The sequence below is a fragment of the Capra hircus genome, chromosome 27 (genome assembly GCF_001704415.2).
Source record: "Capra hircus breed San Clemente chromosome 27, ASM170441v1, whole genome shotgun sequence".
In the NCBI taxonomy this organism is placed as follows: Eukaryota; Metazoa; Chordata; class Mammalia; order Artiodactyla; family Bovidae; genus Capra; species Capra hircus.
Genome location: NC_030834.1, coordinates 38,476,806 through 38,503,140, shown reverse-complemented (window position 1 = coordinate 38,503,140; position 26,335 = coordinate 38,476,806). Strand labels below are relative to the sequence as shown.

Here is a 26,335-nt window from a genome sequence, read left to right as displayed (position 1 = left end):
ACGCAGCACAAAGTATAAATGATCCAGAATTACTCTTCTGGTGGAAATGATTCCAGCCAGAATGTGGAATTATCTCACGGCACATATGGAAAGAATGAGCAGGGCTCACTGAGTTCTTAGCTCTCTGTCATCTACCCATGAACCTCCTCACAGGGAAGAGGTCTTGTGTTTAACTCTTCCAGAGCCTGGGGAAAGGGGGCGAGACCAGCCTCAGCTAGTGTTGGCAGGACTGAGTGGGATGAAAGCCTCCAGCTCAGGTGTCCTGTTAGCAGGTTCATGTGATGAACAGACCTTGAATCAGGCCACCCAAGTAGGTCTGTCTTAACAATGAAAATGATTTTTGTTCAGAGTCAGATGAAGAAGAAGGCTGATATTCCCCTTTAGGTCGGCAAAACTACCTATTGTTATTTCTTACCCTTATGATTTTTTTTCTTATTTTAAAACTTTATCTTTTTTAAGAGAATCACCTTTAGGATATGAGATGGCCTGTCGTTTAGTTTAGTCTTGTAGTTCTTAAGATGCTGGCAGTGCATTGAGAAGAAGTTCCCCAGGGATGAATACAAGTAGAATTAGGACATTTATTTCCAGTCAATGGAGAAAAAACAAGTTTAAGAGGAGTCTGTATAATTTATCCTCAAGTTCTGGAGTTCTGGGCCAAGCTGGAGCCTGTGAAGTTCATGCATGTGATCTAGAGTTTGAAGAGCCTACAGTTGGCTCTTATCAAGGAGATTTTGATCTGGGAGCTGGCGTTGGATAGGGAAAAAATATCCACCACTTTCTACAACATCTTTTGTCTTCATTACATATGCCAATGGGCTGTTCTATGGTGGTGCAGCCTCCGTCTTTGCACACCCCTTTCAGCCGATTACATTGTTTCTGTCCTGGAATAAGGCCAGTCCTTGCTGCACAGAAAGAGATTTAACAATGTCATTAATTCACCATCCATGTATTGATAATGTACCTAAAGCAATACATTTACAGAAGAATGGCTTCGAGATAGAATAAATGATATTACCTAGTATTACTACTACTATTCTTTGCACACACTGTAGTTTCTCCTGCATCAGGGAAATTACACTGGCTTCTTCCTTTGCCAGAAGCACTGAGGGCTCCTTGCAAGTGGTTTATCCATGAACACTTCTAGTTTTCAGCTCAAAAGGCATACCTCAAGAAACTCTTCCCAGATGTTGAAAAACGACCATGACCACAAGCTTCAGGCACTTTTAAGACTCTGTTCCTCTTCATTGTACTTGGCAAAATTTATAATTATAGACAAATTTGTTATCGATTACCTAGTGTCTGTCTTTTGTACCGTGGGAAGATCCCCTTCCTTTTGCTCTCCACCGCGTCTTTTGTGTTTCCCACAGCCCGTTGGAAGTAGCTGGCGCTCAGTACACACTCCTTACCACTGAGTGCAGTTACGTATTCTTTGACACCATGCACACTGTTTGTCTCTTATTCCTTCTAAAACTTCCTGGCTTCAGCCTGTTTTTGACTGTCTGGTCCCCACTCTTGGATATACAATTGTATTTGTGGGTGTCCAGTCCCTAGAAACTTCTCTAAATCTTAAGCCTAGATTTCTTGGAGTCTTATTTTCCTGTCAGTTATTTCTAGTCTTTGTTCTAGAATAATCTTTTTCAAAATTGTTTTTCACCCTAAGACTGAACCACTGCTGTATCCTTTGTCCTACTCCAGTGATGAGTTTTGGCTGGAGCTTTACTTCCAGAAGAACTATCCTCCTTAACTTTTTCTTTTTTAATTAAAAAAAAAAAAAAGGTCCTTAACATGGAATACGTATGACTTTGGATGGAGACAGTAATTTATGTTGAATTGAATTTAGCTTAAGTGGTGGAAAGCAAGCATGAGCAAAACATTTAAAAAAATAAAATATTCACTAATCAATCATGCAGACATAATTGTCTTGAGGCAATTGCTTTCAGCGATCTGAGAATTTATCACTATTCTCTAATTTTAAGGAACACCGATCAGGAAAATCTATAGACTAGTGTAAGTCGTCTGAATAATAATGCCAGAATATTAAGCCAACTGGACATGCCTACCACAAACTGAAAAAAAAGAGTTTAGAGTTAAGTGAAGTAACATGTTTCAAAGACATTGTGATTCCCCAAAGAGGAACCTTAAAAATCTTCTCAGGTTCCTCAGTGTCTAATTAGGAGATTAAAAAGCCTGCAAGAAATTAGAGTTACCACTTTGTGGGCATAGATTAATGGAAACAACACTGACCCAGATTAAAATACTTGGTTCAACAATGAGGTCCTACTATAAAACACATGGAACACTGCTTAATGTCATATGGTGGCCTGGATGGGAAGGCAGTTTGGGGAGAGAATGGATTCATATATATGTATGGCTGAGTCCCTTTGCTGTCTACCTGAAACTATCACAACATTGTTAATTGGCTATGCTGCTGCTGCTGCTGCTAAGTCACTTCAGTCGTGTCCGACTCTGTGTGACCCCATAGACGGCAGCCCACGAGGCTCACCCGTCCCTGGGATTCTCCAGGCAAGAACACTGGAGTGGGTTGCCATTTCCTTCTCCAATGCATGAAAGTGAAAAGTGAAAGTGAAGTCGCTCAGTCGTGTCCGACTCTTAGCGACCCCATGGACTGCAGCCCACCAGGCTCCTCTGTCCATGGGGTTTTCCAGGCAAGAGTACTGGAGTGGGGTGCCATTGCCTTCTATAGTCCAACATAAAAGTTAAAAAGAAATACTCAGTTCCAGCTGTAATGTTGCCCCTACCTACGTGATCTTAGTGAAAACATTCTTTAGGTGGACATGGATCTTCTCATCTGTAAAATTAAGAAATTAACTATTAAATTGCCTTCTAGCTTTAAGTCCTCAACATTGTATAATTTTACGTTAGCTGTCACTGCAAGTGTGTCGTCTTCTGACAGAACTGAGGGCCAAATGAGAATTATGTGAACTCCCTCGAGAGTTCACAAATCAAGGGGACAACTATACCTCAGAGTTCCTAAGATAGTCACAAATCAAGTGAAGATCAAACAAGTCAATATATTCGATTGTATTTGAAAGAATGTTATAAATGATTCAAAGAAGAGAGAGAGTTACCCAAATGAACCCAGATGTTGAGGGGTGGAAACACTCCGCCGTAAACAGTTTTACAAGGATCTGAACGACCCAGCCTGAAAATGACACGGTCCCTTTCTCCTTTATCTCCTTTAATATTCCAGCTTCTCAGTCATGAGCACCAAGGATGTGCCTCCAGCTGTCAGAATTCCTTCCTGCTTATTTTGCATTATGCTTAAAATTTTGCCACCGAAGTGCCACCCCAAATTTCTGTGCTTTTTCCAGATTCCCCTGCCCCCTGCTGGCTTTTAATAACTTGATAGAATTCTTTTTTGTTGTTGTTGTTGAGTTGTCTTACACACCTAACTTGCACCCTTCACAAATATTCCTTTGCCAATAGAGTCCAGGTCACTTTCATTCACTAACCAAGTCTGACCCAACAGCTGCCATTTCCACTGTCTCTTTTGGAGATGGGGGCTCTTGTGAAAGCTACTTGATTTGTATCCTTGTGTCAGATGTCAAGGCTTCTCCCCATCCCCCTAAATTTGAGCCCCCTTTTGTAATCATGGAGCTCTTAGAACTTGTTTTCTGTTGGTGGAAATCCTTGTCCTCCTTCCCGATTTGGACCCCATCAGTTCTAAGGAGGACGCTCATGTTGGACCTCTGTATCCCTGAGACTGTGCGTTAGGGTCTGAGTCAAGATGGCCGTGGTATAACTCAGTGTCCGAGTAGGTCTCCTAAGAACCCAGGTCTACAGTTATTCGCCACCTACCTTTTGGTATTATAGCCAAAGAGAGAAGGAGAACAGAAAGCAATAAATGGAGTCTCATGGTTGAATGCCTGGTAGAGCAGTGAGTAATCAGGAACCGCGGGATACATCGCCTTTTATTTACTTCTGCAGACCAACAGTCCTTTTAGTCAATGAAGCTTAACAAGCAAGAAAATAAAACAGCTTCCGCTGGAATGTTTCCAAACCCGGGCTCTCTAAATTTGGTGACAAATTAACCTAACCACTGGAGACCAGATGGCTTATCCTGTACTTTTTCTGTGGGCTCTCACATTTTTCAGAGGTCAGTATCTCTGACCAGCATCTTTTGAAGGATCATTGAGTGCAAAGTCCTGGTTACCAAAAAGTCCTCTGTGTTGCAAGGGGACTCTTTATCATACGAGGAAGAATATAACTGCATAAGGGCCATTTCTGGAAAAAAGAAGCTGTACTTTTAAGTTATTTCCTTAAAAGAGAGGCCAGTATCACATATGTATTTTGTTCTTAGTAGCATCTAAAAGGTAAATACACTGAGTTCACATTGAAAACTAAAATGTTCTCATCTGTTATAACCCTTTGTATAATTGTCCCATATGACAATTGTTAGTAAGAACAGAAGAATCAAAGAGTACAGGATTTCCTCAATCACCGTGATTGTCTAAAGACTCTATGTCAAAAGCTTAAGGAGACCTGCAGCCTTTCCATATAGCCAAAGCTATGGTTTTTCCAGTAGTCATGTACAGATGTGAGAGTTGGACTGTAAAGAAGGCTGAGTACCAAAGAACTGATGCTGTTGAACTGTGGTGTTGGAGAAGACTCTTGTGCCTTAAATCTCCAGAACTTACTGATCGACTAGTTGTAAGTTTGCACCCTTAAATAGGGAGAAAAAAATGGCCACCCACTCCACTATTCTTGCCTGGAGAATAGCATGGTCAGAGGAGGCCGGAAGGCTACAGTCCATGGGGTCATAAGAGTTGGACACAACTTAGCGACTAAACCACCACAACCACTCTTAAATAACATCCCCCTAATTCCTCCACACCAAGTCCCTGGTAACCACCATTCTGCTCTCTGTTTTTACGAGTTTTGCCTTTTTACATTCCACATAAAAGTGGTATCATACAATATTTGTCTTTCTATGTTGAACTCAACTCACTTTGACATAATGCCCTCAAGGTACATCTATGTTGGTGGAAATGACAGGATTTCCTTTTTTTCTCATGACTGAATAATATTTTATTGTATATGCACACCCTATCTTCTTTATCCATTCATCCATTGATGAACACTTTGGGTGGTTGTCATATCTTGGCTATTGTGAATAATACTGGAATGCTGGAATGTGGGAATGCAGATAATTCTTCAAGATTCTGATTTTATTTCCTTTGTCTATATACCCCAAGGTGAGATTGCTGGATCATATGGTGACTCTATTTTTACTTTTTGAAGAACATCCATGCTATTTTCTGTAACGACTGAATCATTCTACATTGCACTAACAGTGCACAAGTTTCTCTTTTCTCCACATCCTCACCAACACTTGTTATCTCATCTTCTTGATAATAGCCATTATGGTAGATGTGCAGTAATATTTCATTGTGGTTTTGACTTGCGTTTCCTGATAATTAGTGACATTGAGACTCTTTTCATGTACCTATTGGTCATTTGTATGTTTCTTTGGAAAAATCTGTTCAATTTCTTTGACCATTTTTTAAAAAATTAGGTTATTCTTTTTTTTTTTTAATTTTTTATTTTTACTTTATTTTACCTTACAATACTGTATTGGTTTTGCCATACATTGACATGAATCCACCACGGGTGTACCTGCGATCCCAAACATGAACCCCCCTCCCACCTCCCTCCCCACAATATCCCTCTGGGTCATCCCCGTGCACCAGCCCCAAGCATGCTGTATGAGTTCTTCACATATCTATGCATATTAACCCTTATATGATGTATCATTTGTGAAATTTTCTCACATTCTGTAGATTGCCTTTTCATTTTTAAAACTTTCGTTCATTTATCTGTCTTTGGTTGCGTGGGTCTTCGTTGCTGGCTGCGGGGTACTCTCTAGTCCTGGTGCGAGGGCTTTCCCTTGTGGTGGCCTCTCTTTTTGTGGAGCACAGGCTCTAGGTGCAGTCTCTCAGTGGTTGTGGTTTATGGGCTTAGTTGCCCCATGGCATGTGGGATCTTCCCAGACCAGGGATGGGACCCATGTCCCCTGCATTGGCAGGCAGATTCTTATCCACTGCAAATCCACCTTTTCATTCTGAAGATTGTTCCTACGGCAGTGCGGAGCTGTTTTTAGTTTGATGTATTCCTGCTTGTTAATTTTTGCTTGTTGCTTTTGGGGTCACATCCCCAAAAATCTTGCTGCCAAGGCAAATGTCAAGTTTTCCCCTGTTTTCTTTTAGGAGTTTTATGGTATAGGATCTTATGTTTAAGTCCTTAATTCATTTCAAGTTAACTTTATGTGAGTGGTATAAGGTAGGGGTACAATTTCAGTGTTCTCCATGTGGTTATCCAGTTTTTCAACATCGTTTGTTGGAGAGATTGTCATTTCCCCATTGAATGTTCTTGGCTCCCTTGTCAAACATTAGTTGATTTCATAAATACTGCAGTATATGATGAAAGAAGGGGAGTCTTCACTACCAAACCACACTTCCTTAGTCATCAAAGTTTTACATGTGACTGAAAACCGACTCCTTCTAAGGACAGCTTTGAGGTATGTAGTTGAACTCAAGTCCTGAGGGCATTCAAGGAAAGGGAGACCTTATGATTCTAGGGAAGAAAGTGAAATTGTAGTCAGAAGTTGTGACACACCGAAAATCTATTTAAAAGGGGTATTGAAAGCATACCCTTGAAAGAGGTTACTATGTTTTTTACAGTAAAAAATGTTTAGTTTCTAAAAAGGACAATTATTTGTGTAGAGGAAAACAATTGAGAATCTCTAAGTTATCACAATGTTTCCTCATTGCAGGAGGACATCGATATCTTTTTGTCGTTAACTGAGGTTTTATTTGTTAGTACACTTATTTCTGTTGGTCTTAAACCTTCTGTTCCCTCCTTTTTGATCTCATCTCTTTGCAGTTATCTGTCATGCACTTATAATACTTATATATCACCTCAAATTATTTCCTCTTGCCTCATTCCAGTTTTCTCCCCTTTCCCTATTTATATCTCCTCCACTCCCGGATCATTTCTAGATTTGGGTTTGCATTTTCTTTGAACTCTCTGTGTGTCTGTTTAATTGCACTGTATATAAAGATATCGTCATCTTTGCAACTTGTTGGTTAATTTTTTTTTATCTTTCTGTGACAAATTTTTAAATATTTGTTAAATAAATGGGCTTTCTTACTTTTTTTCTTATGTTTTTCACTGGTGTATAATTGCTTTACAGTGCTGTGTTAGTTTCTGTTGTAAAATGAAGCGAATCAGCTATATATGTATGTATGTAAAACCCCTCTCTCCCACCCCACCCCCATCCTACCCATCTAGGTCATTGTAGATTGCCCAGCTGAGCTTTGTGTGCTTTATGGCAACTTTCCACTGGCTACTTTACGCATTGTAGTGTATATATATCAACCCAAACCTTTCTTACTTAAAAGAGATTTTCTGATCTGAAAATGAGTCTCAAAGCAGTATCAGGGTAGATGTGAACTCATTATATTTATATACATATAGGCAAGGGATGATAGAAGTTGATAATAAAAACAATAAAGTTTAATATATACATTCTAAAATGTTCAGACACAAAGACATTTCCTTTTTGATGATTTTTCAAGTTTCATTTCCCAATCTTCTTATGGGGTGCTTGATAATCTGAATAGATAACGGGTGTTGGAACTAGAAAAAGAATCCACCATGTACAGCAGCATTTCCACTTCCTTCGGCAGGTGGCAACTGTACCCTCTGTCAATTTGCAGGTGTCTCTTCTGCAAATGCCATTCAGATTGAGACAGTGGTTTACTGTAGATAATAAACCACTTTAGAAGAAGAGTCCGTAAGATCATTAGTTCATGAAGGGAATATAAACCTGTAAATTTTGGTGTGAGATTAAAAGAGTCTGTAAGATCATTATTCCATGAAGGGAATATAAACCTGTAAATTATGGTGTGAGATTAAAAAAGTTCTAGGATGAGCATTTCTACATGGAGGAAAGAAATTGGACAAAGAGTCCATCCAATTGCTTCATCACATGCACTGGCTCCTTTTTACCCAAGAGCCAAAATAATTACAAAGTCTTCCCTCCTTTCCTTATATGTTTAGTCTTCAAATGTAACCTTGGTAAATGTTGAACAATGAAGGGATGGACAAAATGTATGTTCTAAATACACCAATGTCCTTATTTTTACTCTTTTATATGGACCTTCAACAAGTATTTTCCAAATGTCTTCTATTCACTAGGCATTTTTTGCACTAGCAATAGAACAGCAAGAATGGCCGAAACGTTTCTATTTCTCATAGCACCTGCAGTCAGTGGGGAAAAGCTGACCATACAAAAATAGAATAAGATAATTTCAGGAAGTGATAAGTGGTTAGAACACAATAATACAATAATGAGGCAGTTATAATGGGGAGGATGGAGTTAGTAAAAATGGACTGAGAAAGGCTTTCTGAGGATAGCATTTAAACTGAGATTTGAGTGATGAAAATGAAATAGACAAACAGATATCCATGTGAGGAAATGATAGGCATATAGGGAACAAGGTCCCTTGCTTAGTTTATTTGAAGAACAGAAAGACCTGTGTGGATGGTGCATATTGGGGAAAACAATAACTTTGATAAGAAATGAGGTGACCTTGATTTAACAGAGTCAGGACATTTGGGGCTTGTAGGTTGCAGGAAGCTTGTAGACTCATATAGCTAACATTGCAGCTTCTTTCTGTCCGCTTCTCGGTGTTCAATCTTCTTTAAAAATGTTTGGCATTTTTACCTCCTATTTCCTACAATTCATTTAGATAAGGGGTAGGGGAAAGTTTCAGAAAAATAGACCCTGTGAGTACTTAGTTGTGGTACTGGTTTATTCTATACTAATAGAAAGAGGAGAGTGAAAAAGTTGGCTTAAAACTCAACATTCAGAAAACTAAGATCATGGCATCCGGTCCCATCACTTCATGGCAAATAGATGGGGAAACAGTGGAAACAGTGACAGATTTTATTTGGGGGTGGGGGCTCCAAAATCACTGCAGATGGTGACTGCAACCATGAAATTAAAAGACACTTGCTCCTTGGAAGAAAAGTTATGATCAACCTAGACAGCTTATTAAAAAGCTGAGACATTACTTGGCCAACAAAGGTCTGTCTAGTCAAAGCTATGGTTTTTCCAGCAGTCGTGTATGGATGTGTGAGTTGGACTGTAAAGAAAGCTGAGTGCTGAAGAATTGATGCTTTTGAACAGTGATGTTGGAGAAGACTCTTGAGAGTCCCTTGGACTGCAAGGAGATCCAACCAGTCAATCCTAAAGGAAATCAGTCCTGAATATTCATTGGAAGGACTGATGTTGAAGCTGAGACTCCAGTACTTTGGCTACCTGATGAGAACTGAGTCATTTGAAAAGACCTTGATGCTGGGAAAGTTTGAAGGCAGGAGGAGAATGGGGTGATGGAAGATGAGATGGTTGGATGGCATCACCGACTCAATGGACATGAGTTTGAGTAAGCTCCAGGAGTTGATGATGGACAGGGAAGCTTGGCATGCTGCAGTCCATGGGGTCACAAAGAGTCGGACACGACTGAGCAACTGAACTGAGCTGAACTGAATAGAAAACCTCTCAGTCTCTTCATGTTTCAATCATCTCAGAAAGAAGTAGAGTTATTTTTTCTTTCCAAATTAGATATTATCTACCTAATTCAATGGACAAGGAAATTTTCATCATGGAGTCTATCAATCAGAGGAAAAGTAAATTTTTAGATATTCTCAATGATCCTTTCAATTAAATCTTAAGAAAGTAAAAGGTACTGGAAAGCTGAAAATTGGTCATTTTGTCCAGACCATTATTTCCTCCCAGTAACTTATATGGTAGAAAATTTAATTTACTAAGTAGCTCTCCAGTGGTAGAGCCAAATAAACTAGACTTCTAATAAAAAATCTATCTAAAGCAAGAGTTAGGAAACAGATAGTTAATAGCTTCACTTTGCGCTTAACCTGTGTGTTGAGAATTTGCATAGTGTCAGAATTTCACCACTCAAGAAATAATACAAAGTCCATTTAACAACAGATGAAGTCTATTAAAATTTTGAGTGTAATCTTGTTAATTATATTTATATTTCTCTGTTGAGGCCATTCCTAGCTAAGAATGATGTCAATATTTTTATTATTTTTTTTGTTTTTATTTATTTTATTGTTTCATTTTTTCATTTTATTTTTTTACTTTACAATACTGTATTGGTTTTGCCATACACTGACATGAATCCACAGGTGTACACGAGTTCCCAACCATGAACCCCCCTCCCACCACCCTCCCTATATCATCTCTCTGGGTCATCCCAGTGCACCAGCCCCAAGCATCCTTGCTGGGAAGTCAATATTTTTAGATTAAAATTTGGTGTATGTTCCCGTTTACTGTAACAGAATGACACAGACAATATACTCACTTACTCAACTAACTGAAACGTGTTTGAAGGGGAGAATGGAAAAGTAAATCAACATTGACACTTGATAAACATTATTTTTTAAATAGGAAGAGAAGAGTATTGCTTTAACCAAGTTAAAGTTTGTCTGAAAACAAAAATCCAGGTAATATTTCATAGTAAAATATAGCTTCAATTCCGTGAAAATCAGAAATAAAAGATGAATGTCCACAGTCAATATTACATAAATATAGTTTTGAAATTTTTGAACCATGTCATGAGTCATAAGAAGGAAAGTCAATGGCTACTTGAACCCTTCCTTCAGTATCTCCCCAGATGCCACAGGAATGATGTAAGTAACATTTTGACAGAATGTGCAGGGGTGCCAGAAATCACAGGGTACCATCAATGCATCAGAAACGGGGAAATAACTGAAAGACACAAACCAAATACCATAAGGTTGCAAGAAAGATTTAAACTTTGGCCAAGATTACAAGTTCGATGCTCTCAAGCTACTGCTGTTATAGAAAAAGTAAACCTTAGAGAATATCTTTGAAATATTTCTACTCTTGAAAATGGTATGTTAATGTCCTAAAATGCTCTCTTTTTCAAGGAGAAAAGTCTGTGAACTGAAACTTGAGCAGTGGGCCCTCTGTCTTGGTCAACTGGGTAGGTGGAGGGTTTCCTGGAAGGTCAATGCTGTGATCACCAGTCCGAACGTGGGGACTGACTCTTGGGTTTTGCACATTGCTATTTGGTTAAGACTGGAACCTGGGAACTGAGAAAAGAAGGGAAGAGGTTTGCAGTGGTAGCTTTGGATGGCTACAGAAACACATTTTCTATTGAGACTGTAAGAACATGGCAGACTGAGTATAGTAAATGAATTTATTATGAAAGAAGATCAGGAAGGCAAGACATTGTGGGTACAGATTAATGGAAAAATAACATGTTTGGTCCTTCAAGGACTAAAGGTATGGAATCATCCATGTGAGCAGATAATCATGTTCTTTATAAAGAGTGCAAGTGGAATAATTTACAGATAGCTTTTTTAAAGAGCCCCTTAGTGATTTGGGTTCTCAAAGAAAGCTAGTTAACGAAAATCCAAATAGGAAAGGACCTGCTGTGGAGAGAGGGGGAGCTGGGGGAGCAGTGTACATGGTTTGTCTTACAGTCTTTTGGGCTCCTCTCAAAAGTCTAATATTTATTCTTAGCCTTGAGGATTTATGATCATAGAGTCTCATATTTCGTGTGGCTGTCTCCATTTCCCACCTCAATCATTTTTTCCCTACAGAACTCATGCATTAGTATTGCAAACTGTGTTTTCCTCCAAACTGCCTTGTTTTGCGGGACTAGGTTTAGGTTGAGGTACCTATTCTGTGTGATGCTATTTAACATATGAAGCCCTTCCTAAAATGTGGACCAGCATTTGATCTTCTCAGTAACCTCTTACTGGGGACTCTAATTCTCTTTCTGAAACCCTCTCCTGGGTCTGTGCTATTTACATAGCGTGGCCCAGTGGCCAGTTTAAACGAGACAGGTCTGGGTTATGCCTTAGTTCTGATACAGTGATAAGTGCTCCTTTCACTTTGCAAAGATGTCTAGTTCAGATTTTAGAAATGTTCATCCTGCTTCTGTAATCATGGCTACACCTCCCCATAATGAGAGCTGTGCTCATTATTATGCTGGTTTGTCAGTTCCTTCAGGAGGCACACCTACAGGACAGAGCTCCCCAGGACGTACCCTCTGCACTAAATCCTGTCGCTAGGTCTCTGTCCGTCTGTTTCTGACCCACTGAAGAGATATAACAATAGATGCTGATGGAATCCAATCCTTTCCAATCTACCTGCCTACCAGTGGGTCACTGTGCCTCACCCAGACATCCCAAGCTACAAAATGAGGATAAAGCCGAATGTGATGCCATCCATATTCGGCTAACGGCGAAGGGATGATCTCTCTACCATCCTACCCTGTTGTCATCCTGTTAGGTTTATGAATCTGTAAGACCACTTCCAGAGTCTTGTCTGACCTTCCCAACAGCTTTCTGAACTGTGGACCCAGGTAATCAGCCGCCACCTTACCTGGGGATAAGAGGGTCAAGAAGAAGAGCGCAGAGAGCAGCAGGTGGAGCCTGGCGGGGGAGCAACAGCTGGAGGGAAGGAGCGTCCGCATGGCTTCAGCTGGGGGTCGCTGGGCGGGCAGGTCCGTGGCCTTTTATAGTGTCCCCTGGGCCTGCGGTTTTTCCATGGTTAGTAGAGCCTATCCAAAAGAGAGTTAACTTAGTCTCTCACAGGAAATCTCCAGGGAAAAAAGTACACGGTGTGGTGGAAACTCAACGGATGAGAAAGCAGAAGCTGATGCCGTGGGTTTCCCAGATTCAGGATATCCGAGCTGTCTGCTGTGTTCCCTTGTGGGGAGACCCTCCCAGCAGGGGACTGATGACCTTAGCAGTCAGCGGATGAAGACGCAGTCAGTTCCTCTTTATGTTACATGGAAAATAGAAATTGAGTTCTGTTTCACGTTTATAATGTCTAGAATTGAAAATGTTTGCACATTTTGCCTTTAACATTGCTGTTTTAGTTGCTGTACAGTCTTTTAAAAATTATTCATTTGTTTTTGGCTGTGCTGGTCTCCATTGCTGTGCGGGCTTTTCTCTACTTGTGGCAAGCAGGGGCTACTCCCTAGTTACAGGAACAAAAGTGAGGAAGTCCATCCCCCTTCTCCAAGCTCCAACTCTCCCTGGAAAGTCCATCCTTGAAGCGAATCGGCAAAGGAGTCTGGGAAATGCGATCTGCACCTTCCCGGTCCCCGAGTTACTGGGAAGCATGGTGTCAAAGAGGGAACTGGAACAAAGAGACTCTGGGGAAGTGATGCCACAGTGGATGCAATGTTAGAAAGTTCGAGCAGTCAGAGTTTTTTTCAACATACAGATGTTTCATGTGATTATGTTGTAAACTCATTCTGGATTTCTTAGAGTTTAAGTCACCTAGGGAAGCAGTGTTCCAGAGTGAAATACAAGGAGAGATATTGAACTGGGGATGATTCATTCCGGCAATGGGATCTGATGATAATTGGGCCAGAAGGTGGTTAGACCCTGAAAAAGACTTAGAAGCAAAAACAAGAGAGACGCAATCTGTAAGGATGAAAAATGCTATCAGTTATGCTGAAGTATCCTGGCATCCAGTCCCATCACTTCATGGGAAATAGATGGGGAAACAGTGGAAACAGTGTTAGACTTTATTTTTGGGGGCTTCAAAATCACTGCAGATGGTGATTGCAGCCATGAAATTAAAAGACACTTACTCCTTGGAAGGAAAGTTATGACCACTCTACATAGCATATTCAAAAGCAGAGACACTACTTTGCCAACAAAGGTCCATCTAGTCAAGGCTATGGTTTTTACAGTTGTCAAGTATGGATGTGAGAGTTGGACTGTGAAGAACACTGAGCGCTGAAGAATTGATGCTTTTGAACTGTGGTGTTGGAGAAGACTCTTGAGAGTCCCTTGGACTGCAAGGAGATCCAACCAGTCTATCCTAAAGGAGATCAGTCTGCATGTTCATTGGAAGGACTGATGCTAAAGCTGAAACTCCAAAACTTTGGCCACCTCATGGGAAGAGGTGACTCATTGGAAAAGACTCTGATGCTGGGAGGGATTGGGGGCAGGAGGAGAAGAGGAGGACAACAGAGGATGAGATGGCTGGATGGCATTACTGACTCGATGGACATGAGTTTGAGTAAACTCCAGGAGTTGCTGATGGACAGGGAGGCCTGGTGTGTTGTGATTCATGGGGTCACAAAGAGTCAGACACGACTGAGTGACTGAACTGTATTGTTGCTGGAGTATCTAAGAATCACTTTCCTATCCTGCCTGTCCATGAATTAAAGGCTCACCTGTCTGAAGGATAGTTATGGGAGTGGGTGTGTGCCTCATACCTATTTAGGGCTTTTCTAGGGAGGCTACAACATGCTCTTGGGGCAAGATATTTACCCCTCTCTGGTTTCTGGTTCTTATCATTGTGTCAAAGCCTGTAGCAGAGTTTTTCAATCTCAGCACTGTTGAGATTTGGGGTCAGATAATTCTTTGTCTTGAAGGTCATTTCTGTCATTGTAAGATGTCTAGTAGCATCCTTGGCTGGTAGCATCTTAGCTACTATTAATAGATGCTGGTAGCATCTTTCTGGTTGTCACAACTGAAGGTATCTCTAGACACTGGCAACTATGTGCTGGGGAGAAAAGCATCTCCAGGTGAGAGGTCTGGTTTATAGTATCTAAATCCTCAGGCAGGGTTGTTTTTCTTCTACTTTTGGACCACTCCTTAAGGCAAAGGTTTGGCTGTAGGGTTATCAGATGGCAGCTGACTTTGAATGAACCCAGGTAAAAGTTGGGGTTATATGAGCTCATCAGGAGCAGAGCCAGACAGGGTGTTTTCCATCACTCAGTATCAGGGCCCACCGTTTTATAATTCAGACAGTAAGGGATGATGATGAAGCCTTCTCTGCATGACTGGAACTCCTCCAGATTTTTACCTGTCCCCATGGTGGTGCCAGGTCTCAAAGGTACAGCAAAGTTCTGGGGGTGGAAGCCGTGGTTACTCAGGAAGGCCATGTTCTGGGTGGAGGAATACAGCAGGTCTCGTATCCTGACATTAAAGCCTGAGGAAAAGAAGCCACAAGCTTCTCAAAGGGAGCTTTATAGCTCTCAAAGGGAGCTATAAAAGCTGAAGAAAGGAACAGAACTGATATTCGCATTGTCTTTTAAATCAAATATATTGAGATGTGTCTTTCACAATAGAATTATTTTCATTAAAATTTAGCTCATTTCTATGAGTTTTTAAATATGCATATAGCTGTATAGCCACCACCACAATCAATACCTAGACCAGTTCTATCACCTACAAAATTCCTGTCATATTCTTCTGTATCTGACATCTCCTGTTCCCAGCCCCTGACAACATCTTATCTTTCTGTCCCTATATCTTGTCTTCTTATCTATTTCTGCTTACGTGAGGTTTTGGTAGTTGTTTTCTTTCAAAGAATTCACCCATGTTCATTGATCTTGTTGGATTTATGTATGTAAAGCTATGCCTAATAATGTCTGGTTGTTCACCTTGTATCTGTAGGATCTAATGTGCTCATTTTCATGGCTGTGCTTTTTGTCTTACTCTCTATCTCAGATCAGAATGGTAAGACATTCATAAATTTTATTGATCTTTTCAAAGAGCCAGGTTTTGATTTCAACTTTGTTTTCTGTTGCTTTTCTGTTTAATTTCTTTTATTATTTACATTAATCTCTTCCTTTTCTTGTTTTAGATTGAATTTGCTCTTTGATTATATAAGCATTTGGATACTATAAATTTATTTTGAAATGCTACTGTAGCTTAATTCCATACATTTGGTTATGTTGTATTTTTATTTTTATTTAATTCAAATGCTTAGCCATTTTTATCTAGAAGCATGTTGTTTAATTTCCTAATTTATGGGAATTTCCCAAGTGCTGAATATTGAAATCTGGTTTAATTCTATTAAGGTCAGAGTGTATTTTGCATGGTTTGGGTAATTTTATGTTTGTCAAGACTTGTTTTGTTGCCCAGAATACGGTTTACTTTGATAAGCATACACTTAGAAAGAATGTTTATTCTGCTGTTGTTGTGGGAAGTTTTAAGTACTATTAATTGGATTGAATTGATATGCTTACAGAATTTTTATTCTCATACTTTATTGATTACTGAAAAAGAAATGATTCTTTTACTGAGATGTAATTAACATACAATATTAGTTTCAGGTGTACAAAAAAAGGATTAAATATTTGTATATATTGTGAAGTGATCACCACTAAGTCTAATTAACATCCATCACAAAGCATGGTTACAGATTTATTCCTTGTAATGAGAAATTTAAGATCACTCTCTTAGCAATTTCCCAGTATACAATACAGTATTTTTAACTATGTTTACCATGCTATACACTATATCCCTAAGACTTATTTATTTTATAGTTGAAACTTTATACCTTTTGATCATTTCACCTTTTTTACCCACCTCCAACACCCTCACTCCAGTGACCACCAATCTCTTCTCTGAATCTGTGAGTTCATTGCCTTTTTGTTTTTTTTTCTCATTTGAATTCCACATATAAATGAGATCATACAGTATTTAATTTATTTCACATAGCATAATGCCATCAAGGTCCATCCATGTTGTCACACATGGCAGGATTTCCTTCTTTTTATGGTTTAATATTTCATCATACACCTAATATATATCACATTTTCTTTATTTGTTCATCTACCAGTGGACACTTAGGCTTTAATGAATATGGGAGTGCAGATATCTTTTTGAATTAGCATTTCTATATCCTTAAAAAAAACCCCAGAAGCAGAATTGTTGCATCATGTGGTAGTTTTATTTTTAAAATAGCCTCTGTTTGCAAATGAAATGATCTTACATATAGAAAACCCTAAAGACTCCATAAATGGTTGTTAGAACTAACAAATGAACTAAGTAAAGTTTCAGAATACAAAATCGACATACAAAACAACTGGATTTCTATATGCTAAAAATGAACTCTGAAAATTTAAGAAAATATTTTATTTGTGATAACATCTAAAACAATAAAATACTTAGGAATAAATTTAGCCAAAGAATTGAAACACTTATACACTGAGAATATAAGACAATAATAAAGAAATTGAAGAAGACATAAATAAATGAAAAAAAAGTCCCTGGATGGAATATTGGTTGGTCATGAAAAAGAAGAAAGAAATCCATGGATGAACTTTGAGAATGTATGCTAACTGAAGTGAGTCAGAGAAAGACAAATACCATATGATCTCATTTATATATGGAATCTGAAAAACAAAAATTCAAACTCATAGAAACCACAGTAGATTGGCGGTTGTTGGGGGTCAGGTGAATGGGTGAAGGTGGTCAGAGGATACAAACTTCCAGCTATAAGATGAACAAGTTCTGTCAGGGGGTGCTGTGTAATTTCTTTGGTTCTGTCTCACTACAGCAGAGATTTGAAACAGCGGTCCAGTGTTACAGCTCAGTTAAAGCTCAGAATTTTATTTGGCAAGCAAAGGAAAGTACACTCTTGAGGCATGAGGGTGGGCTGACCCCAAAGGAGAGGCCCAATCTTGGCTCCTCTTTTTATATGTTTCATCTCTTTCCCCTGAGCCTGCTCTATATAAATCAGGCTAGCCAGGAAGGCTGTTTCACTTGTGGTTCTCCCTCAGGTCCTTGGGTATTCTTTTGTTCCATTTCCTTTCTTTTTTCTTTTCAGTTCAGTTCAGTTCAGTTCAGTCGCTCAGTCGTGTCCGACTCGACTCTTTGCGACCCCATGAATCGCAGCACTCCAGGCCTCCCTGTCCATCACCAACTCCCGGAGTTCACTCAGACTTGCACCCATCGAGTCAGTGATGCCGTCCAGACATCTCATCTTCTGTTGTCCCCTTCTCCTCCTGCCCCCAATCCCTCCCAGCATCAGAGTCTTTTCCAATGAGTCAACTCTTCACATGAGGTGGCCAAAGTACTGGAGTTTCAGCTTTAGCATCATTCCTTCCAAAGAAATCCCAGGGCTGATCTCCTTCAGAATGGACTGGTTGGATCTCCTTGCAGTCAAAGGGACTCTCAAGAGTCTTCTCCAACACCACAGTTCAAAAGCATCAATTCTTCAGCACTCAGCTTTCTTCACAGTCCAACTCTCACATTCATACATGACTACTGGAAAAACCATAGCCTTGACTAGACGGACTTAGTCGGCAGAGTAATGTCTCTGCTTTTGAATATGCTGTCTAGGTTGGTCATAACTTTTCTTCCAAGGAGTAAGCATCTTTTAATTTAATGGCTGCAATCGCCATCTGCAGTGATTTTGGAGCCCCCCAAAATAAAGTCTGACACTGTTTCCACTGTTTCCCCATCAATTTCCCATGAAGTGATGGGACTGGATGCCATGATCTTCGTTTTCTGAATGTTGAGCTTTAAGCCAACTTTTTCACCCTCCTCTTTCACTTTCATCAAGAGGCTTTCTAGTTCCTCTTCACTTTCTGCCATAAGGGTGGTGTCATCTGCATATCTGAGGTTATTGATATTTCTCCCGGCAATCTTGATTCCAGCTTGTGCTTCTTCCAGCCCAGCGTTTCTCATGATGTACTCTGCATAGAAGTTAAATAAGCAGGGTGACAATATACAGCCTTGACGTACTCCTTTTCCTATTTGGAACCAGTCTGTTTTGGGCTCCCTTTTCCTATTCTAACTACCTAACAATTCTGGAGATCTAATATATACCCTGATATCTATAGTTAACATTTTATTATATAATTGAAAGTTGATAAGGGAGTAGATCTTAACAATTTGTATCACATATGCAAAAAAATTCTAACTATCTCAGTTGATTATGAATTACTGTGGTAATTATTCAGTGATAAATATAAAACTGGGCAAAGGACCTGAATAGACATCATTTCAAAGAATCCATACCAGAGGTTAATAGTTACATGAGAAATTGCTGAACATTACTATTCAAAAATCTTATACATTGACCTTCTCCCTCTGTCTCTTTGCAGCAGTCTCTCAGAGCTATCTGAGGTGCTGTCTCCCAGGCTGCAGTCCTCATTTTGCACCAAAATAAAACTTAAATCACAACTGTCAAGTTGTGCATCTTTTTAGTTGACCAGCACAAGAGAGTGAGAATAAAACATCTAAACAAACAAAAAACTTCAGGAGGGCTTCAGGGCACTCTGGGTGTAGTGCAGTCGACTTGAGGTATGTTCACTACGGGCAAGGAGCATCGTTGGCCATCCAGACATCACCCAAAATGGAAATGCCAGTCAAATCTTGCATTCAAGGAGATATCATCCACACCTGTTAGCATGGCTATTGTCAGAAAAATAAAAGAGAAAAAGTATTGTTGAAAATGTGGAAAAGGTGGGACCCAGAGCACTGGCTGTGAAGAGGGTGTGAGAAGAACTTGTCCTTTATCTGGGTGTCATTCTGTGCATGATTCAGCTTGCTGGTGGCGTCCGGGAAGATTTCCCGTGAGCTGCCCTTTGGTCAGGAAGGAGACCCCGCGAGGCTGCGTGGAGTGAAGCGCTGCATTCTCCAAGTCGGAAAAGGGATTCGTCTCCCCAGAGGAAGGGCAGAGAGTTGCAGGGCCAGGTAAAAACAGGAGGTGAGAGAAAGTTCCTGGCCCCCAACCGGAGCTCATCCAGGCCAGATAAAAAGATGGAAACCAAACCACAGCCAAGTGAGGATACATCACAGGATTCTTAGAACAGGTTCTGTGTTCTTTGCTTATTGAGAACTCACTAAGAATCCCCGTGAGAAGAAAGACAGAAGAGAGATAAGAGTGAAAGAGAATGTCAACTACAAATTGGCACCTGCCAAGAGCATTTGCCAGGAACTGAATAACAAGTGGGGCGTTTGCCGTCTGCCTTTGTGGAGATGGAACCCTGTGCTGCCGCAGCTGTTGATCTTCAACATCTGCTGAGGGAGTCCAGGGTGGAGTGAGGCACTCTGTGCTCCAGGAAATCTGGTGGGACAGGTCTTTAGATAGTCACATATTTTCAGGAACTGATTTTATGATCCCAACCCTTGCATCTCTTCGTATCTAAAAAAGCACTAAATACCTTCATAATGATATCAGCTGCAGAAAACCTTTTGTAAAATGAGTGCCTGATTGCACTGAACTCCCCGTTCACCAAAATCTTATATATTGACCTTCTCCCTCTGTCTCTTTGCAGCAGTCTCTCAGAGCTATCTGAGGTGCTGTCTCCCAGGTGGTAGTCGTCATTTTGCACCAAAATAAAACTTAAACCACAACTGTCAAGTTGTGCATCTTTTTAGTTGACCAGCACAAGAGAGTGAGAATAAAACATCTAAAACAAACAAAAAACTTCAGGAGGGCTTCAGGGCACTCTGGGTGTAGTGCAGCCAACTTGAGTTATGTTCACCATGGGCAAGGAGCATTGTTGGCCATCCAGACATCACACAAAATGGATTTCCGAGTTAAGGCAGAATTCCTGGCAGGACCTATTTGGATGCTCACAGACCTCCTTGAAACTGGTCCTGTCTGCACAGAGAAGAGGGTGATGGTTACTGTCTACTGGTCTCCTTGAATTTTATTGAATTACGTGGGAGGAGGGAGTATCTGGAAACAGACTTGTATAGATTTTTCACTGTTATTCTATGTCTTAAAAATCTGTTGCCCAGTCCCTAAGTCATGTCTGATTCCTTTTTGTCACATGGACTGTAGTCCACCAGGCTCCTCTGCCCATGGGATTCTCCAAGAGAGAATACTGGAGTGGGTTGCCATTTCTTCCTCCAGGGAATCTTCCTGACCCAGAGAATGATTCCATGTCTCTTGCATTAGCAGGTAGATTATTTACCCCTGAGCCACCAGGGAAGCCCTTTAAAATCTGCTTTCACATAAAATTAGGATTGGGGGCATTCTGGTAAAATCTGCCAATATTGAGTGCATCTAATAAAAGAAAGGCTAGCCATGGGCAGCCCTGCCCTCGCTCTGGGACTCACACACATCAAAGCTCCTCCTGTCTTTCTCACTGCCTGTTATCTCCTGACACTGATGGCAGAAGGCAGTCTTTATTTGTTATGAGTCTTGTACTGCTCATTTTCCTAAAGTTGAAAAAACTTTTTAGAGAAAGCTGTCTTTCTGTGTGTTTGGGTATCTTTCAAAAGTGGAACTGAAATACAGATCCAAAAGATAATGTACACAAGGACATTATTAGAGAGGATATACTTCTGGGGGAAGGAAACGATATTCCTACGTATGTAATGTGCAGACAGCGCCCACGGCAGCATTTCTTGCATCATGAGGGGGCACTCACTGCTTCTCTCCCTGGTGCTGCTCTTCTGGGTTGCAACCTGCTGCAGGAATCATTGTATACATTGAGTTCTTACGGAATAGGCTACCCACTCCATTATTCTCGGGCTTCCCTAATAGCTCAGACAGTAAAGAATCTGCCTGCAATGTGGGAGACCTGGGTTTGATCCCTGGGTTGGGAAGATCCCCTGGAGAAGGGACTAGCTACCTACCCGTGTTCTTGCCTGGAGAATTCCATGGACAGAAGAGCCTGGCGGGCTACAGTCTATGGGGTCACAAAAAGTCAGACACAACTAAGCGACTTTCACTTTCACTTTCAAGGGCTGAATACACATGCTTGTTAAAAACACTGAATCATATTTGACTTGTGGCCTAATATGTTAGTGTTCTGGAGATGGGTCACACACAACGAGGGGCTCATTTTCAAAAGTGGCTTCATCTCAGCAGTCTCCATATGTAACAAAGAGCACCTTTCCCAAGACAGCTTCTGAAGCTCTTTGCTGGCATTAAAAGAGGTCTCAAAACCAGCACTTCTAGATTTTTCTATTCCAGAACACAAAAGCCAACTCTTGAATAGTTTCAAATCAGTGTAGGGCATTTGTAGCAATTCAACAAAAGTCCATTGAATTCAAACGAAAGTCAAATGGATTAAACTGAATTTAACTCTTTACCATTCATAAAACAACCACTAATTGATATTTGTTATGCATCCACTGAATGGGAGGCCCTTACTGGGGAGCAGGCTTCCAAAGAAAAAAAGATATGATGGCCCTTGACTTCTAAGGTATCATGGTCCAGTCATCTTTGTGGCTAGACAGTCCAGGGAACAGTCAACTAGCTCTCAAAACAGAGCGTTGGCCCGAGGATGAAGAAGAGGTTTGCTAAGTGAGAGCCAGAGGTAAATAAAACATGACTGAAATAAAGACAGCGTAAGTGTCCCAGGGGATGAGAGCTCCAGGCACTAAAGCCTCAGAGAATCTGATGGTTGGAGCAGGCTTTGGAAGGAAAATTATAGGATTAGATTAGTACTAAGTAAGGCTGTGTGTTCAAGGTTTTCATCTGGATTTTTCCTTATTCCCAGAATAGTAACATTCTCTGTATGTGTGTGTGTACACACACATGCACTTTGCCTGTCTGTGAAATATATCCACTGCCCCACACTCCACGAGGGATCTGAGATGAATGAAAGGGCCGGGATTACAGCTCCTTATACGAGGACTGTCCACATTCACCCATCTGTGAACCTTCAGACTCCTTCCCAACCCTGAGACCTTGAATTCTCAGGAAAAGACAAGACATTCCTGTTGACGTAGAGCGGTGAGTCGCTCATCCCTCACAGATCAACAGGTCCTGGAGATAAACATCTGCGCCTGCCCCTGTGATGGGTGTTGGCGTACCACACAGCATGCAGGTGGGTAGACTCCACGGCAGTGCCATCTTCATCTCTGTGTTTGAGTTCTATTCCAGGAGAACAGATGTTGAAAAGAAAGAGGAGGCCCGGGGTTGGGGTGGAGCCTTCAGGGACATCATCAAGCCAAAAGACCAGCAGTGGGTGCACTGGGTTAGTGGGCTCTCAGACTCAGAATAGGCCTTTCAAGGAGACCCTCACCTATCCACCTGCCTGGGCCCCTGTAGCTTTGGCATAGCTCTTATATCAGTATCTTAGGATACTAATTTTTGCTGAAAGTAGAGGAATTTTGGAGACCAAAATTTAGCAGAACGATGCCTTGTTTTTTGTTACCTAGATTTGGAAACTGCTAGCAAACTTGCCTAAATAATTCATCTTCAGTGCTGGAGCAAGGAGGGTTTCTTTTAAGCCCTTGAAACACCCTTGAAACGCCCTTGACCTCGCATTGTCTAACTGAGAGTCGCTGTGAGGAGCGACTGAGTCAGGAGGCTGCGGGTCTTCCCCGGTTTCCCACGAGACCCCTCCTCAGGCAGAGGTGATGGTGACGTTGCTCTGATCACTGGATCCGCTCAAGGTCTCAGGCACTCTTCTCTTACCAAGCGTCAGCCAGGTTGTGTTGTTGTTGTTACCTGGTGGAACGTGGCTCATAAGGAAGAGAATGGTGAGCAGGGGGACAGCAGTGCTCATGGCTGGAGAGAGGAGACCGCTTGGCTTCGTCTCCAAGAGGCAGAGGACACTTCGGTCCGCGGCTCCGGCTGCAGCGGGGCGTCGGGGCGGATGTCCGCGCACCTCCGCCTCCTTAGGGCTCCGCGCAGAGCTGTTCTGCGCCAGAGCGGCCTTCGCAGGAAGCCGGAGATTCCTCCTTTCGTGGGACACTCAGAGCATTGGGAGCCTGTGGGCGCACACTTTGGACCAGAAAACCGTGTTATATGGGAACATGAGCTACAAGTGCTTTGGCTCCAGATTAAAGGGTCTGAGCGAGAAGCCGTCTGTATTCAGGGACAAGTGAGTGGGGCTGGTTTTGTCAATGACTAGACATTAGTGAGCTCTTGCCAGGCTTTAAGAGCCATCCTCACGATCAATCGCCTCTCCCTCCGGGTTAGAAAGCCCACGGTGCTCTGCTCACAATGTACTCATGACACCATGTGAGTTTGCTTAACAGACACTTGCCTCCCAGGGAGGTGTGAGCTTGTTGCTGAGATTAGGCTTTGCTCCTCGGGGTGGAGGAAGTTGAATCCCGTGGTCATTCACTCTCAGAACCTCATGAGGTCAGACGCTGGTGGGGCAGGGAAATGGACATACAGGCAGGAGGTCAGGGTTCAGGTCCAAGTCTCTAGGCCAGCCCCTCACTAGAGGTCCAGACATCAGCAGAAAGCCGCCTTCCTGGAGTCTCAGCAGCACCTGCATAGATTCAGATCTGCTGCAGCTTGATCAGGAGACACTTGATCATGCATGAAAACAACTGGGAAAGATGCTTCAAGATGCAGACACCTGGACCCACTCCAGGAAGTTTCAGTTTGGTAGGGTGCAGTGGAGCCTAGACGTCTGCATTTTTAACACAGTTCCCAGGTACCAATTTTGGAGTATATTCTGCAATAATCGATGGAAAATGTCACCTTAGATCATCTCTCCGCTCCTTTCTAGCTCTTACATTAGAGTATTCCAAGTGCTCTTGTCTGAGTAAATCTCGTGGTTGGCTTTTATGATTGACAGCAACATTCTGTGTACAGGTGTGTGTGCGTGTGTCTGTGCGTGCCTCTATGCAGCACACAAAGGTAAACTGCACACCTTAATCTATGCCAAGTTAGAATCCATGTTTATAAACAAAACTGGCCAGGAGGAGTAACTAAATTGACAAAGCAATCTATTTAGAAGAAAGCTGTTGCAGTAATAGAGGCTAACTGAGCTTCCAGACTAAAACAGGATGCATGTATAGAAGAATGAGAGACAAAGCATGGAGCCATGATGACATTTATAATTAAAGGGGGCACATATGAGTAGCCAATAGTTTTTATCTGAGTGCTTAAGAAAATGGCAAGAACACTTACCTGGAAATGGAGCTGTGCTGAGAGGCAAAGGGGTGGTGACCCTCAGCCTGAGCGAGTGCAGATAAGTGCCTGGCTGGTCAGAGTTCTAGAACCGCTTGTGGTGGCCTCTGCTGCCTCCTGTTTGGTCCAGGAACAACAGTCACTGACACTTGCCTGTAGCCCCCTGCTGAGATACCCAGAAGCCAGCTGTGTGGACCCCCAGGGCTCTGGAGGAAGAGCTGGCGGAGGGCACTTAAGTGTGAGGGCTGAGATGATGGCGGGGCTTCCTGTGGGTGTAGCTGGAGCTTCTGCACACTGGGTGTGGGTCTGGGGTCTGCACTCCGTGCATGCACTTCCTGGGTGGAACTTCCGAAATGGGTGGGGATGAAGGGGTAGGCAGTCTCAGCACCAAAGTCTCTCTGTAGCTGTCCCATAGGACAGCCCTGCAGGACTTGTCTTCTAGGGTTTGTGCCAGGATTCCCAAGTTCACCTGTGTCCTCCTCCTCCATGGTTATTTCCTTTGCTGCAACATTTTGCTTTTTTTTTTCCTCTTCTTTCCTTTGTGCAGACCTTGCACTATGAAATCCAAATATCCCATGAGGGCAGAAATTAGTACCTTGTCATCTGTAGAGGAGAGTCTCTATTCTAATCTCTCATGATCTTAAGGTTTATTTTTATTGTTATTGATAGTGGTGGTACTATTATTATCTTTATGATGGCCCTCAACTTTTGTTATCATTGTTGGTCATTATTATTTTATTAGTAGCATTCATCATTATTTTATTAGTAATAGTAGTCATCCTTTTTCCTTATTATGAATGAGTTTTGTGGTTGATTATTCAACCTGAGGGCTTCCTATGGGACTTAGACAAATCTGTGGTTGCTGAACAGGTCAGCTGGCACCCTGTGCCTTCTAGGGCAGTAGCAGAACTTCTTGAGCCAGTGAGGGGACTGAGAATGTGTCCAGAGGTGCAAGGGGTCCTAGGGTGCCCTAAATGCCCCTAGGGTGCCATAAGTGCCCTTCAGTTTGGGGCAGTGTTGGCTTCTTGTTTCTGAGCTATAGAGGAAATACTGAGAAGGTAGGTGGAGGTGGTGACACTTTCTAGAAAGCCAAGAGCAATATCACCCCCATCTTCAGGGTGAAGTTAGAAAAAAAATGTATACTTCTGAAGGGCCAATGATTTCCTCCTTGTGTCTTCTAAGACATATACCTTTTAAAAAAATATGGATAGCATCACATACTTTTTCATTTTTTATATATATATTGTCAATTCACACTTTTCATTATCTTTCCTCCCTGGGCTATTTGAAAGATTATTTTTGTTTTGAAAGTAGGGGATTGTTAAACCCCTCTTTTCTTACTCTAAATATTTTGGGTCAAGTGTGGCTAATGAGCTGCGTACCTTAACCTGGGTGGATGGAGGACCACGATCTTCTCATAGCTGACAGCACGTATTCTGATGGAGCCCCGATCTGTGCCATCTAACTAAAACCGTCCTGTGTCCTGAAGCCCTGTCCTCTGGAGGCTCAGGCCCAAGAATATCAGCCCATCCCTAATAATTCTAATCTCATCTGGCTTCTGTGACAGACTCCTCTCTACTCCTGTGATGCTCAGAGGATCCCATAAAATAGAGCATTTCTCAGGCCCATTCAGAGCCTTTGAAATGACAAAGTTGA

At 41.6% G+C, this 26,335-nt stretch overlaps 2 protein-coding genes across 2 annotated transcripts in view; both read right to left on the bottom strand.

Moving 5' to 3' along the window:
- LOC108634084 (beta-defensin 130-like) lies at nucleotides 721–3,877 on the bottom strand. Its single transcript, XM_018041885.1, has 2 exons — nucleotides 3,816–3,877; nucleotides 721–898 (listed from the first exon to the last, which is right to left on the bottom strand). Exons 1-2 carry the CDS (start codon nucleotides 3,875–3,877, stop codon nucleotides 721–723), a joined length of 240 nt encoding a protein of 79 aa, XP_017897374.1.
- The window catches only part of LOC102171684 (zinc finger protein 596-like), a 30,208-nt gene continuing 18,689 nt past the window's right edge, over nucleotides 14,817–26,335 (bottom strand). The window contains exons 6-7 of the mRNA XM_018041810.1: nucleotides 23,261–23,453; nucleotides 14,817–15,037 (exon numbers count right to left, since the gene is read on the bottom strand). Of these exons, the coding sequence (XP_017897299.1) occupies nucleotides 14,817–15,037; nucleotides 23,261–23,453 (414 nt within the window). The remainder of the gene's footprint in view (nucleotides 15,038–23,260; nucleotides 23,454–26,335) is intronic.

Excerpts from the sequence above, each read along its gene's own strand:
- LOC108634084 (XM_018041885.1), bottom strand. The coding sequence starts at position 3,877 with ATGAGACTCCATTTATTGCTTTCTGTTCTCCTTCTCTCTTTGGCTATA. Across the intron at positions 899-3,815 it reads GCTATAATACCAAAAGGTAG|GACTGGCCTTATTCCAGGAC; the intron begins GTGGCGAATAAC and ends CTGTGCAGCAAG.